The sequence below is a fragment of the Corvus cornix genome, chromosome 17 (assembly GCF_000738735.6).
Source record: "Corvus cornix cornix isolate S_Up_H32 chromosome 17, ASM73873v5, whole genome shotgun sequence".
In the NCBI taxonomy this organism is placed as follows: Eukaryota; Metazoa; Chordata; class Aves; order Passeriformes; family Corvidae; genus Corvus; species Corvus cornix.
The window spans coordinates 7,689,229-7,703,608 of record NC_046346.1 but is presented as its reverse complement, the minus strand read 5'-3'; the positions used below and the strand labels follow the sequence as shown (position 1 = coordinate 7,703,608).

Here is a 14,380-nt window from a genome sequence, read left to right as displayed (position 1 = left end):
TGAGCATAGGAACTGCACCCATGGGCTCTCACATCCCCAACCCAACGATGATCAAACCTGCAGACCCCCATCCCCTCGAAACACCACCAATCCTGCCAGAGCTTTCCCACCCGGGCAAAGCAGAAGTCAATTAGCGATACAAGCCTGTGTGTAATTACAGCTCACACTGGAACCACCTCTCCTGCAGGAGGAGCAGGGTTACAATTAAAGTGTTAAATTGCACTTTCTTGATCATTCTGTCAGACTCTTTCTTTGGGTTTTCTTGTCAGTCAGTCTCGATTTCTCCAGGGCTGAGCTTCTGACAAACAACACACATACTTCACTTTGGAAGGCAGGCGATGGCTCAGCCAACTTTTCCTGAAATTAAGCAAGAAGGAATCTGCCCACCCTGCCTTGTGGTCAAGCTCATGCTGCAACGAGATCTCCCATGGCAACATTAGACAACGTAGTTGTGGAGCTGTTGGTAAGAGCACACCTCTGTTCTCAGAAGGCATCTGGGCCAGCAGTGGCTGAGACAGAAATGAGACTCCTGCAAAAAAAAAAGCTTCTCCTTAATGCTCCGTATCTCCCAACTCCCACGCTGCAGCCCGGGGCTCTTTAGCAGTGATGCTCTCCAGATATCAGAAAAGGGTTCAGGGAAATCCAGCCTAAATCTAATCACATCACAAAGCACAGAGGAGCTATGATAAGCTTGTTGTATGAATGCAGAAGTCAATGTTTGCATCTCTCCATCCACGGCAGGGAGAGCAGGTCAGCAGGCCAAAGCCGTGCCATCCCTCCCAAATCAGAGGGTAAGGGGTGTTGGTAAAGCTCAGCAGGTGCCAGGAGATGCCCCCTCCCCACGGGGCTGGGCACCCCCTGCCTCTCTCAGGATGCTCCCGGCTCTGAGGCAGCTACTGCTGACACCATCCAAACGCCAACACCAATCCCGCTGGCTTTGCCCCAGTGAATCCTGCAAAGGGGAAGAAGTATTTGGCTTCCCTTGCAAATGGAGCTACCCCAGAAGCTGGGAATGCCTCTGGCAGGCACGGGGCTGGGGAGCCGGGCAGCCACTGAGCAGGTTCACAAGCCTGTCAAAGCCACGATAAAAACATGATGTACTTCAGCCTCCAGAATCTTATTAGTTCTTCATGCAACGAGCGTTCACGCCGTAAAACCGTCTTGGAATCCCTTTGATCCACGCTGATACAGTTCATAAATTGATGTTAATATTTAGAGTTCATGTCTGGTTACACTGCAGCCATTTGCTCACATTTTCTTGCCAGGCAGGCAGCCACGGGAGCGGGAGTGAGCTGTAACACAGGCACGGAGGTGACCCTGGTGATTACGAGCTGGTGAAATAAAATGCAATTTGTAAAGCTGCCCCCAAACACGGCCACCTTACATGAAACGCACGGGGCCTGGGGCAGCCAGACGTGACACCGAGTCTGCAACAGGAAAGTGTTGCTTCTGTCAAAGCCCTGACCCAGGTCTCCATACTGCAAAAACCCTGGGAGGGTCACAGACAAGAAAAAACTTTAAACCAATTCCTTCTGCTGATTTCAGGGGGGACTTGTGGATCTGGGAACAGTGGGAGAACACGGGAGACGCCAATGGCAGAATCTTTTTGAAAGCCTGGAAAGATCACAGAATCACAGAATGCTTTGGGTTGGAAGGGACCTTAAAGATCATCTTGTTCCACCCCTGTCCCGTGGGCAGGGACACCGAGCTCCATCCAGTCTGACCTGAGATCGCTTTGAGATCAGATCTCTTTCTCCATCCTTCTGGTACAAACCTGGGGAGCTTCACCTGTAAATCAGAGAGTGTCTCCAGCTCCTCCTTGCTGCCAAACGGGATGGGGACACAGCCAGTCCCCACCTCCTGTGGCTCATCTCTGTGTGGCCACGTGTGCAGCACATCCTGAGTGCCCTGAGGGCACGAGGTAATATCTGGTCACCTCTGAGAGATGCAGAAGATTGAGCAGGAAATGTCAAAAACAAACAATTTAAAGCAACACATTTAATTAAAACCAAAATGAGAAGTTGTTGCGAGTCCCAACAATTGCAGTCTGCAGAGCAATCTTCAGGGAAAATTAACACAGGCTGCTAATCACAGCATCCAATTCACCGGCATCTTGGAGGAAACTGTGGTGGGGGAAGGTAGGAAATAATCTGCAGATGAAACAATTACTGATCAGCTGCATGGCAAGGACAGCACGGCATCGTTCAGGCAGGCAGGCGCAGATGCACGGAGATTAAAAGAATAAACAAAAAAGAAGCTCCCTCCACCTCTGCCGTCTTGTCAGATGCTCCAACCCAAAACACGGCCTCGAGTGGAAATTCCACTTCTGACAGTCTCTTGGCTTTGCAAGGGGGAACCTGGGCTTGCTCTCAGGGCAGTGTTCATCCTGGGAGAGTTCACCCACACTTGCAGCAGAGACAGAGCCATCACACAGGCAGCTCATCAGGGTGGGGACACTGTCCATGCCAAGCTCCGACCCCACAGTCAGGACCCTCCCTGCCCACACTGAGCTCTGACCCCACAGTGAGGACCCTCCCTGCCCACACTGAGCTCCAAGCCCATGGTGAGGACCCTCCCTGCCCACACTGAGCTCTGACCCCACAATCAGGACCCTCCCTGCCCACACTGAGCTCCAAGCCCATGGTGAGACCCTGCCTGCCCACACCAAGCTCTGTGCACCGCTCTGCACACCCATCCCACAGCCCAGCGAGGTGCAGAGGGATCACCACATCTCCCCAGGCACACACCTCAGAAGAGGAGGGAAGAAGGCTGTAAATGCCCAGAGATTTGACAGAAACCTGCTTTATGCCCTTTGCTTTATTTCCACTTATAAAACAAAGCCCTACGAGCCCCTCACTAAATGCAGCTCTTGCTTCCCTCTGCACTGCTGGAAGATCTCACCCACCTCTCCCACTAAAGTACAAACATCCACCCACACCATATATAACCTCTCACAGGCTGTAAAAATGGGAAGCTTTAATTGATACTATATTTCATACTGTTGTGCAGCAAGGAGGTACTCCAGGCTGAGCCCTCCGGAGTATCTTTCTCCAGCCCTGCCTTCCCTGTAAGCCATTCCCATTGCTCCAGCTCTACTTTTTGAATTACTACTTACAAGAAAAAGAAACAAAACCAAAAAAACAACTATTGAATGTAGAGCTGAGTGGCTCACATATTCATGAGAGGTTTTATTACTCAGATGGAGGGGTTCTCTTTCCTTCCTTCCCCCCTTTGACACGGCTAAAGGGTCCTCTAAATAATGCCTTGCATTTCCATATCCTCATAAAAGCCACTACGGTTCTTTCCATAAATCTGAGCCACCTCTGAAATCAGAACAATTCCTTCTGCTCAGCACGGGCAGGGGCTGCCTCGAAACACAAAGCCCTGGAGCAGCAGAAGGGAGGACAGGATGCTCCAACCACTGCATTCGAAGGGAGGATTTAGAGGCACCAACCCATTTCTGGGAAGCAGGAGGTCCTAGCCCTCCCTGCCAACCACGGCAGCTCCTGCCAGGCTCTCCTTGATCCAGCTGCTCCAAGAAGTGAAGGCACAGCAGCTGTACAAACCAGGCAATAACTGCTCAGCGGGGAGCGAGGCAGGGGGACCCCATCAAATGAACAAAAGGAAGAAAACAAACCGAGGGAGAAATAAGGGCAACAGAGACAGGCTGGTTATTACAGAACTGCTGCTTGGAATATATCCTCCGAGCCTGGCTGCCAGTTGGCTTCTGGTCCCAGTCCTTCCCCTCCCCTTTTCCACCCTGCCACTCCAGCAGGCTCTGGAGCTGCTTTCTCTAACGCCATTCTTGCTGCAGCAGGGAAAGCTGCTCTTCTCCAAGGCTGGAGATATTTGGGGAGGTTCCCCCCCTCTTTCTTTTCTTGGCTCTGGCTGCTGGCACGCCAGAACTGGCTGGCATCTATTTAAAGTTTCCTTCAAAGCCGAGTTCTCATCGTCTAGGAGAGGGATTTCTTTCAGCCTCTGCCTTTGTTTGGCTTCTCCTGCAGAGGTGCCGGTAGCAGCTCCGCTTTCAGATTCTCCTTGGCTCCTGACGCCTATTGAAATCCCACATTTCAAAAGGGAACGAGAGGGCACCGCTCCCTCGCATGGGAACATCTCCCGTGAATGCACCGTCCCTGCCTTCTCGCAGAGCCTGCCTTATCCTCCTGCGCAACACCAAAGGGAACAGCTTCAGGAACCAGACGATTTCAGCGCACGGCGACACTCGCCAGACACGGTGCCACCGGCGGGTGCCACACCAGAAGCTGCTTCAAGACTGATCAAAGCTCCCAGACTCTGCCAGGCCAAACACATCATCTCTGTTGTCACCTCGATGCCACAGGGATGCTCATGCCAACCCTCTTCAGCACCCTGTAGAAAGCCGATTTAATCCCCCACAGGAGATCTCCAGGGGGAAGCAGGGCCTCTCTTCTCCATCAGCATCAAACTCCAGGTGCCGAGCCCTGGCGAACACATCCAGCCACATTTTTCCTGGGTATCACTGAAATTTCCCAACCCAGCTCAGCTCTGCGATGTCTTTAAAAGCTTTGTAATATTTTGCTGCCTCTTGGGTGGTGCCTTGGGATTTGTTGTTATTCAGAAAGAAGGGACAACTTTAAGAGCTTTTTCTCTTCCCAGGCAAGGGGCTGTCATCGCATAAAATGATGAGATTTCAGGGAAAGTGATAGCCACTGCAAAATGTCTTGGCTGCTTCTATGGAAAGAATTTGACTGTTTCTCATAAAAAATATTAAAAAAGTTTTCACAGTTTGTAATTATATTTTACAGTTTCATTACAAAGCTCATTTTAATTCTTCTCCAAACTGTTGTTACCAGTCCTCTTGCCACTTTCTCTTCAGAAAAGTCATTAAGTCGGGACTGGAGATCATCCCATTTCCCCCAGTTTCAAGGATATTAATCTGTTTTATTGGCATTTCATTGTCATTTTCATTCGAGTGTTCTCTGCATTTGCATAATTTGCATTGCCACCCCTTTCTTGGTGGCAAGCACAGGCTCAGCTTTTCACTTTCATTCTATGGAGTCTCATTCCATTTTGTTTATTTTCTCATTCAGGATACACTGTCTTCCCTGGGCCAGAACCACAAGCTGGGAGCAGGATGCCGAGGTCCTGTCTCCATCACTGCCTTCCTGGCTGACCTTCAGCAAGTACCAGAACCAGTGTGAACTCCCAGCCCAAGTGCTGAACTGGCCAGTTCCCATCCCCATTGGACACGAGTTAGCACTGGAGCAACCTCATGCCCCAAATGCAAGAGTTTCTGTTCTCCAGCTACTTGGAATGATCTGTGAAGATTTCAAACATTCATGTGTGGCTTGGACAATCATTAAAGCCTTTTAGAAACAGGTCAAGGTGTAGACAAGTCCCTTGTTTCAAATCCTTAAATCACAGAATGGTTTGGCTTGGAAGGGACCTTAAACAACCTCTTGTTCCATCCGTCTGCCACGGGCAGGGACACCTTCCACCAGCCCAGGCTGCTCAGAGCTCCATCCAAACTGGCCTTGAACACTTCCAGTGATGTGGCATCCACACCTTGATGTTATCTTCATGTCTCCACCGATGTTCAGTTCCTCCAATGTGTAAACACAAAGTAGATGCTCTCCTCCTCTTTCCTACAAGGGCCAAGCTGTGATCCCTGGTATAGCCCAGCTACCCAGAGATCACTCTTAGCACGGCTAATCCTTCTTCAAACACACTGGTGACTCTTCTGTGGGGTGATGATTTCAGCCCCTCTCCACCACCTCCTGCAGCTCTCATCCCGCTGTGTCTCTTTAACCATCTCCCCCTCCCCAAAATATTAATCCCCCAAGAGCTGCCCTTCACTCCAAAGCTTCCAAAGCTCCCAAAGCAGGGGCTGCCCCAGAGTTGGCTGCACCAGGACACCCCAGCAGCTGGTGATGCACTGGCTGCATGCAGCATGTTTCTGGCAGAGAGGAAGTGCCCCTCTGCATGCCCCAAGCAGTGAGACGAGCACAGGAGCTGAAGAATTGGAACTGACTGAGTAATGGGTCCTGTCTGCTGGAAGAAAATGAAATTTGCCCTCATGTTACTGAAAACTTGCACTCGACGCTCACTGCACATTATAAAGAAAAGGTCAGTGAAACACAACAAATGCAAGGAGCCCAGTTGGAGAAAGCAATAAATAGTGACAGCAGCACTCATCTAATTTTTCAAAGCATCTCTGCCTTTGCTCAAACCCCAGCAATTTCCCTCTGTGCTGCTGCAAGGGCTGGGATGAGCAGCTCTGCTGCTGCAGGACAGCAGGAGGCCTGTCTGTGCAGCTCCCAGGGCTCCTTGACGAGCTTGGAGGAGAACAGAAATATCCATCAGACACAATTAGCACCAATGACAACAACGATAATATTAATTGACATGATTGAGATTTTGGCCTCAGGCTCGCAGCTGTGCTTCTGGAAAGGGAGATCCCCGCAGTCAAACACAGCTGGAGCATTCCCAAAGAGAGGGATGTCCCAAACACACCCGGAGGGGCAGCAGGAGGCTCTTACCATCAGCAATGAAGTGCTCGGGGACGTGGAGCGTCACCTTGACGGTCAGAGGGCAGGACAGCTGGGAGCCGCAGACCACAGCCAGGACGCAGGAGCTGACCGCGATCAGGGTCAGCGCTGTCTTGTTCACGGGGCTCTTCATGGAACCTGCAAGGCACACAGAGGGGCAGGTGGGTGGCCAAAAGGTAAAGCTGCACCCAGGGCTTTCTCAGCAGAGGTGGGAGAGCCCCAGCACGGGGAAGGAAGGCACTGGAAACAGGGATGGCAGCTCAGCAGGAGTCTGCACACCCCATGACTCCCATCACAGCTTGCTGGGCACGGGGCTTCATTTTGCTAGAGGAGGGAGAAAACCTGCTCAAAGCCCTGTACAGACCCTCTCCCTGGGAACTTCTCCTCCCTGGAACCACTCACCACACCTGCTGTACTCCCCTGCTGAAACCACCATCACTTCTTGTCAACACTGGTTGGCTTGGCAACCCCCTGTGAAACCCTCGTGGAGCAGGACAGCGTTGGGATGGCTGAATCACCATCAGCTGCAGCTGGGTGGGACAGCATCCCCAAGTTTCATAGGGAATGGAGTGAAGCTGTGCAACGCAGAGTCATCCAGAGAGGCCTGGCTGCCCCAGAAGACTCGCCTGCTCTTGCTGGGTACAGACGGGGAATATCAGGTGTCCAAATGAGTCCCCCTCTACTGATGGAGATGACCAAGAACTGTCCCAGGCCACCACAACCCCATCAACAGGTCTCCGCTGCCCAAGCAAGGAGCAGCCCTGGAGCCTGCATCCTTGAGGCACCGCTGATCCCACGGGAGCTGGGGGCTGCCCCGCTGCTGCTCTGACTGCACTGCGTCCCCCACGGCCCCCTCACCCAACACCTGGTGCCAGCACCCCGCTTTGCTCCGAGACAGCAACAGACACCCCGCAAGGCAGCGGGTTCCTCCTCCAGGGTTTGGGATGCACCTCTTGGAGAGTGTCCATGACAAGGAGAGGGCACAGCCCAGCAATGAACCCAGAAGCTGTACAGCCCATTCTGGTGCAGGCTGAGATGACCCAGCTGCCAGCAGAGCTGACCACAGCCCTGCCCAGGATTCAGGTGAGGACATCTCGATTTTTGGAAGCCAATGCAGCCTCTCCCTGCTTGCCCCCCAGACTTCATCAGCAAAGTGAGATTTAAAAAGCATCAGTTTGAAAACTGGATGGGAAATGGATCCAAGTTAGCACTTGCACACCCTGCAAGTTGCCTAAAGCTGCTGCTGGAGGTGCTGGTGCCGGGGCAGGGATGATGTGCCTCCTGCTCAGCACAACCTGTCCTTGCCAGGCAGGGCACCAAGCCCCACCAGAGCATCCCCAGGTTGGAGCCTGCACAGGGGATGCTCCAACCAGGATCTGAAGTGGCTGATCTGCTGGAAAATACCCCCATCACTGAGACCAACAGGAACAAGTAAACTGATTAATAAAGCATCTTCTCCTTTCCTTATGCATGGATCATCTAAACAGCCTTCCCACTCCTATTTCACAGATTTTTTGCCAATCCCCTGTGCCCCTCACCTCGCAATCCTCTTTTTTTCCTTTCCAATCTTTATTCATATCATCAGCATAAGTTAGCACCTCCAAGGGAGGCAAAATCCTCCTCTTGCTGGGCATATTGTGCCTGCCACAACCCCTGCTTGGCTTGAAGTTATGACACGAATGCAAAAAAGAGAAAAAAGGGGGAAAAAAAGCAAGGAAGAAAGCCCCCATCAGGATAAGTGGACGAAATCAAGTATACAATGGACCAGACAACGCTGGATTTCACCATTATAAATCACCTTTCAATACAGAGTCTTAAAGTGCTTTGCAAACATTAAATCATAAATCCCTTATGAGTGAGACAAGTATTATCCCCTTTTCACAAAGAGCCTGAATCCCAGGTATGATGGCAGCTTTCACCAAACTGCAGCCAGAGTGGAGCTGGAGGAATTAGGATTTCACATCCCCATTGGTCTACGTGGCTTCTTCTCTCCCCGTGACTCAGAGGAGAGCAGCACAGGGGCTTGGAACAGCAAAAAGCCTTTTACAGTTCCACGAGTCTGAGCTTGGCTGCTCAAGGAAAGGGACAATTGCTCCAAGTCTCCTGTAACTCCCTTCCCTCCTGCACTCTCTCATTTCCATCACTGCTAATCACTGACCTCTAGAAGCGCCTGACGTTTGGTTCTGACCAACTGAACCAAAACAAGGGGGCTTCTGCTTGAGCAGAAATTGGATTTCCAGCTCAGCTCTTTATTGCTCACGACCAGTTTGCTGCCAGGTTTAAAGGGAGACTGCTGGAAAAGCATTTAAAGAGAGGGACAGGGCTTTTGTTTTCCATCTCTTTCCCTGCTCTTCAGACCACTGATGCTCCAGCACTCTGTGCTGCATTTAAACACCTGTCTGGAGATAATCAGCTTCACTCCAAGCCTTTAAAACCACAAGCAAATGTATTTTCAGCAAGGCCCTGCTAACCAAACTCACCTCAGCAGGTTCACCAGGGCTGACCCCTGGTCCAGAGGTGAGACAAACTGATCCCTTCCTTCTTCAGCACAGGGACGGGATCCAAACCCAGCTCGGTAGCTCAGGCAGCCCCAAACAAACCCAGTGCCACACATGAGAGCTTGACCTGGCTAAGCCTGTGCTTTCCCTCCTCTTCTTGTCATCTCCAGGCTTTCAGGAAGTGTTTGAAGAGCATATTTGAAAATCCAGGTGCACCAAACAAGCTATCAACGTCCTTTACCAAGAGGAGGAAGCTGGGTGGGGAATACAAGACATTTATGGATGGCTGAGAGCCCCAGCACCCAACAGAAGCCCTGGTATGGGTCTTGTGGGGTCCAAAAAGCCCAGATGGTGACCAGGCATGACTAAGACCAAACTCACTCCCCAGATCTCGCTCCCCTAATAAATGCATCATACATTACTATGACCTCTCTATATTTTTAATCAAAGACGTTTCTGTAGTGTTTTGAGTGGTTACAACAAAGTGAGTGGAGGTCCGAGTGCTCACCCAGGCAGTTTTGGAGGGAAAAACATGGACCATGGGGATTCCCACCTCTGCACCCAAGGACTGGGCTGGGCACACCACCAGGATGAAAAGTGAGAATAAATTACTTCTATCCAAACAGAGAGAAGTAACTTCTCCCCACAGCCCACAGAATCCCAGGAGAGAGAGGCAGAAAGGAAAGACAAACTGCTCCATTTCAGGGCAGAACCACACCTGAGATACCCCCTGCTAGTGATCCAAGGGTGGCTTAATTAGGCTGGAAAAGAAGAGGAGTGCCCAGCACTGTGCTCAGAAGGACTCTGGCCACCACCACCTTCCCCACCCAGGATTTTTTTGTCTCTCCTCAAACCCCAGTGCAAATTATCATGGTGAGGATGTGGGTCCTTGTGCAGACAGCTCAGAAACCACTTGCAAAGCACCACATTCCCCTAAAGATTTTGCACCTGCTGCAAGATGAAGATAAATTCAAAGCCACTGGTGGAAACACTCAGCAAACAGCCCCTCCAAACGCACCGTGTCTCCTTTGAAATATCATTTCCTTGTGCATTTAATTACTCACTGCTTTGTACACTTTCCTTTGCCTGCCCAAAAGACAAGGAGGGGGGGAGAAGCCCAACAAAACTCTGGGCTCAATTCTTTTTAATACTGGCAGTAGTCCCTAAATTTAGGGGGGGAGAAGAAGAAAAAAAAAAAAAGGTGTGTTCAGAACACGTATGGATTTACGAGCAACACAAATATCCCGTGTTCTCGGTAATATGCTGTTTCTAAATCAGGCTCATAAATACATGCTTGGGAGATTAGTCTATAAAAAAAAATAAACTTTAATTACCCCCTCTTTATCAGCACACAGCCCGTGGTGTTAACCATATGTGGGTGTTAAACGCCAAGTGCTTTGCAATCTTCCCCGCCCCCCGGGAGATAATAGCATCACATGGAACGTTCCGTGGCCACTCGGATATGGAAATGTATTCCCAGCACCCGGGGAAGACAGGGCTGGGGAAGGCGAGCGGGAGAACAGCGAGTGCTGCAAGTGCTTAGCAACCCCCGCCGTGCTGAGCGGCGTGCGGAGCGCCCAGCACCCGGGGACAGCCAGCTCATCCTGGGGACAGCAGCACCCGGGGACAGCCAGCCCACCCTGGGGACAGCAGCACCCGGGGACAGCCAGCTCACCCTGGGGACAGCAGCACCCGGGCACAGCCAGCCCACCCTGGGGACAGCAGCACCCGGGGACAGCCAGCTCACCCTGGGGACAGCAGCACCCGGGGACAGCCAGCTCATCCTGGGGACAGCCAGCCCACCCTGGGACAGCAGCACCCGGGGACAGCCAGCTCATCCTGGGGACAGCCAGCCCACCCTGGGACAGCAGCACCCGGGCACAGCCAGCCCACCCTCGGGACAGCAGCACCCGGGGACAGCAGCACCCGGGGACATCCAGCCCACCCTGGGGACAGCAGCACCCTGGGGACAGCAGCACCAGGGGACAGCAGCACCTGGGGACAGCAGCACCCCCGGCACAGCCAGCCCATCCCCAGGACAGCAGCACCCCGGGCACAGCAGCACCCCCGGGCACAGCAGCACCCGGGGACAGCAGCACCATGGGGGACAGCAGCACCCCCGGGACAGCCAGCCCACCCCAGCCCAGCTCACATCCCCGGGATGCTCCCGGAGCACGCCGGTGTTGCTGCCGTGTCAGAGGAATCGGGCTCCTAATGATCCGTCGTTATGTTCCAGCAGAGGTTCATTAACAGCATAGAGCAGCGTTTCCAGGACAGCCTCACACACAGACACATCTCAAGGTGTTTTACGAGGAGCAGATCATGTCCAATCAAAGCAAATGCCAATTAAGATGAGCAGCGGTGTTGGCAGGCGGCTCTGGACATGGAGCACCCCTGCACGGGGAGCAGCACTGCCTGTGTCCCCTCTGCCCTGCAGCCTCCCCTTCCTCAGCGGGATGGGATGGGATGGGATGGGATGGGATGGGATGGGATGGGATGGGATGGGATGGGATGGGATGGGATGGCAGATCCTCCTTCGAGCCAGACACAGCTCTCCCGCACCATGACCCCATGAAGCCTTCATGCAGTAGCCAGCCCCAGAGCCAGCTCCTTCTAAAGGGGATGGATGTGGGTGCAATCAGCCCCCCAGCAGGGGGTGAGAGCACAGGCAGGTGTTTCATCACACACGCTCTACACCACACCTGGCCCCAGCCTCTTCCTGAGGCATCTTCTCCATTGCAGTCCTGGACAAATCCCAAATGAAGGTGCCCACAGCTACAGCCCAGATCTGAGTCAGGGCTTGTGCACGGGGCAGGCTCCAGCCTCATCCCAGAGTCAGCAGGGTGTGGATCAGCCATGAAGTGGCAGCTCTGCTTCCCCTGTGTTGGGGGAGACTCCCGAGGAGACGCTCCAAGGAGGCAGAGGGTGCACAGAGGAAGGGATGGGGGAAAGGAGGAGGAAAGGCAGCCACGCTGTGCAGCAGAAGGGTGCGATCAGTCACTTCTGGATTTATAGAGGATTAGACCTTGCTAAGCACATGCTGAATCAGATTAATACTATTAACATTTATGAATTATCCTCTAGCAATTAGCCGAGACATCCTCCAGTACAGCACAGGGAGCTGCAGAAAAGGCAGCCCTGGGGTGGGGGTCGGGGGGAGGAGGATGCCAAGGGGTGGCATGGGCACTGTGGGCAGGTTGGGGTTGGGCTGCTGGACCCCATAGCAAGGTCAAGGGCTCATTGGCTGAGCTCCTGTGTGTCCCAGTGAGCTCTTGTGCTCCTCCAGCAGCCCGAGCCTCGGCTCTTAAGGTGCTCCTGGAGTTATAAAGCCTTATGTACTGAATAAATGTATTTGCTGCCTAATTATACAGCTGCTGCTGGTGCTCCCCCTTCGCTCTGAGACATTGTGCCTGCGGCAGGCAAATTCCAACCAAGAGGAGGAAGGGGGGAAAGGTAAAGCCTTGAAGGCTGGGCAAGGAATGAGGAGCTGAGGAGAGGGGGGAAAATGACCAAAGTGGCACAGGCTGAGATGCTGATCCACCAGCCCCATCACCACCAGGCAGATTCTCCTGCCCACGTATCTTAGACCTCCCCTGGCACAGCAAAAGGGGAGAAGAATTTGTGCAAACCCAATTTGCTCTCCGGGCACTGTCACATTTTTTTGCATTTCTCTGGGCAGGGACAATTAAAATCAATGAAGTCAGTTTTGCTTTCATGTTCTCGGTGCTGAATTGGTTGAGATAAAATCACATTAAAGAAACAGTAACATATTTAAAGGTAGATATTGCCTGCACTGGAATTTTCTTTCATGAAAATCAATGAAAGCACTTCTCCTGGAATTAAGTCCTGATCTTTTTTTGTTCTACACTCCCAATGAGTCCCAATTTTACAATATACAAGCACAAAGGCAAATCTGAGTGGAAGGCTTCCTTTTAAGGAGAAGAGAAGCAATTTTCAATACAGTGTAGCAAAAACATTATTCCTACAGGAAAAAGGAAAAAAAAAGTAATCATTATCTATGAAATAGTTTGTGTTGAGTCACAGCCCAGGGAGGATTGTGCTCAGCAACTGGAGGGCTGGTCAGACAGATGAATTGATTTTAGAAACCAGCAGAGAGCAGTGACAGAGGCCAGGCTGCCGGGGAGGGCTCAGGACCTGGCAGGAGATGTCCCAGGGGCTGGTGGCAAGAGATGCCCAAGGACTCAAGTTGCTCATCCTGGCTGGACCTTCACCACACTGCCCATTGTCACACTGTCTCCCTGCAGGCAGAGCTGGGATTGAGGAATTGGGCTGCTGTATCAAAAAAAAACCAAAAAAAAAAGTCCCAAACCATCTTTTCCCTCCATCCATTATTTTTGGAACAGATGCAAACTGACAGAACAGGATGAGAATACAAATCTCTGCTCTGCAACAGCTCCCCAGGCTTGGAGCACATCCCTCCGTGCCTCAGTTTCCCCCCCAGCCAAGCATCACACAGGAACAAATGTGACATCCACCACCCTCTGCCTCCTTTCCTGCTCCAGCCAGGAGACAAATCCATCGTGCCACAGGAATCCACAACGAAACACATCTTCATTTTCCAACCGGCACCAACCCTCGCCCTCCTCCTGCCTGCATCCAGCTCCGTGTTTATGTTCTGCTTCCTGGGAAACAAGAGGCTCGTTACCATGCGGAGGGCGACAGCAGAGCGATTAGTGAAATTTGTTACCCACATGCTCTGAACAAAATTAAATTAAAAGTGCTGCTTTGCTGTCAAGATAAGGGCCAAGCCGGAGAGATAATTTTTCACTCTCAAACACTCAATTACTCGCTGAGGCTGTATCAGATACAATCGGAAAATAAATAAATAAATAGGAAGACCCGCACTGCCTCCAGGAACAGATGTAAAAGCTTTTATCTCCAGCGCAGTCCGGGGAACTTAAAGAGCTTGCGGCCACCGCAGCTCCACCACCACTTTCCCTGCAGACCCTTGTGCTGCCCAGCTCCAGCTTCCAGCAGCTCAGTACCCCTGGCACAGGCAGGAGCATGAGTGCACCCCCCACCTACAGCCACCAGCGACTCAGGGAGCAAAGAGGCAGCTGGAGCAACCCCAGCCCAGCTTCCCTGCACAGCCGGAGTCCAGCAGGGACGGAGAGGGACTCCGAATGGGTTTCATGTGCTGTTGCAGTGCCTCATTGCTCTGCAGGCAAAACAAGACATCAGGCAAAAGCACCACGTTTGTTTGCTCTCTGGAAAAGCAGCATCCATGACAGAGAGCAGGGAATGGTTGGGAATTAGCAGCATCCCCCACTGCCACACTGCCCTGGGCATCACAGTGTGAGCATGGCTGTGCTGCTGGGGTGCACCCTGGAGGGA

At 52.2% G+C, this 14,380-nt stretch overlaps 1 protein-coding gene across 1 annotated transcript in view; it reads right to left on the bottom strand.

The window, feature by feature from the left end:
- Nucleotides 1-14,380, bottom strand: part of ASTN2 (astrotactin 2) — a 271,503-nt gene that overhangs the window by 194,691 nt on the left and 62,432 nt on the right. The window contains exon 6 of the mRNA XM_039561485.1: nucleotides 6,519-6,665. Coding sequence (XP_039417419.1) covers nucleotides 6,519-6,665 — 147 coding nt within the window. The remainder of the gene's footprint in view (nucleotides 1-6,518; nucleotides 6,666-14,380) is intronic.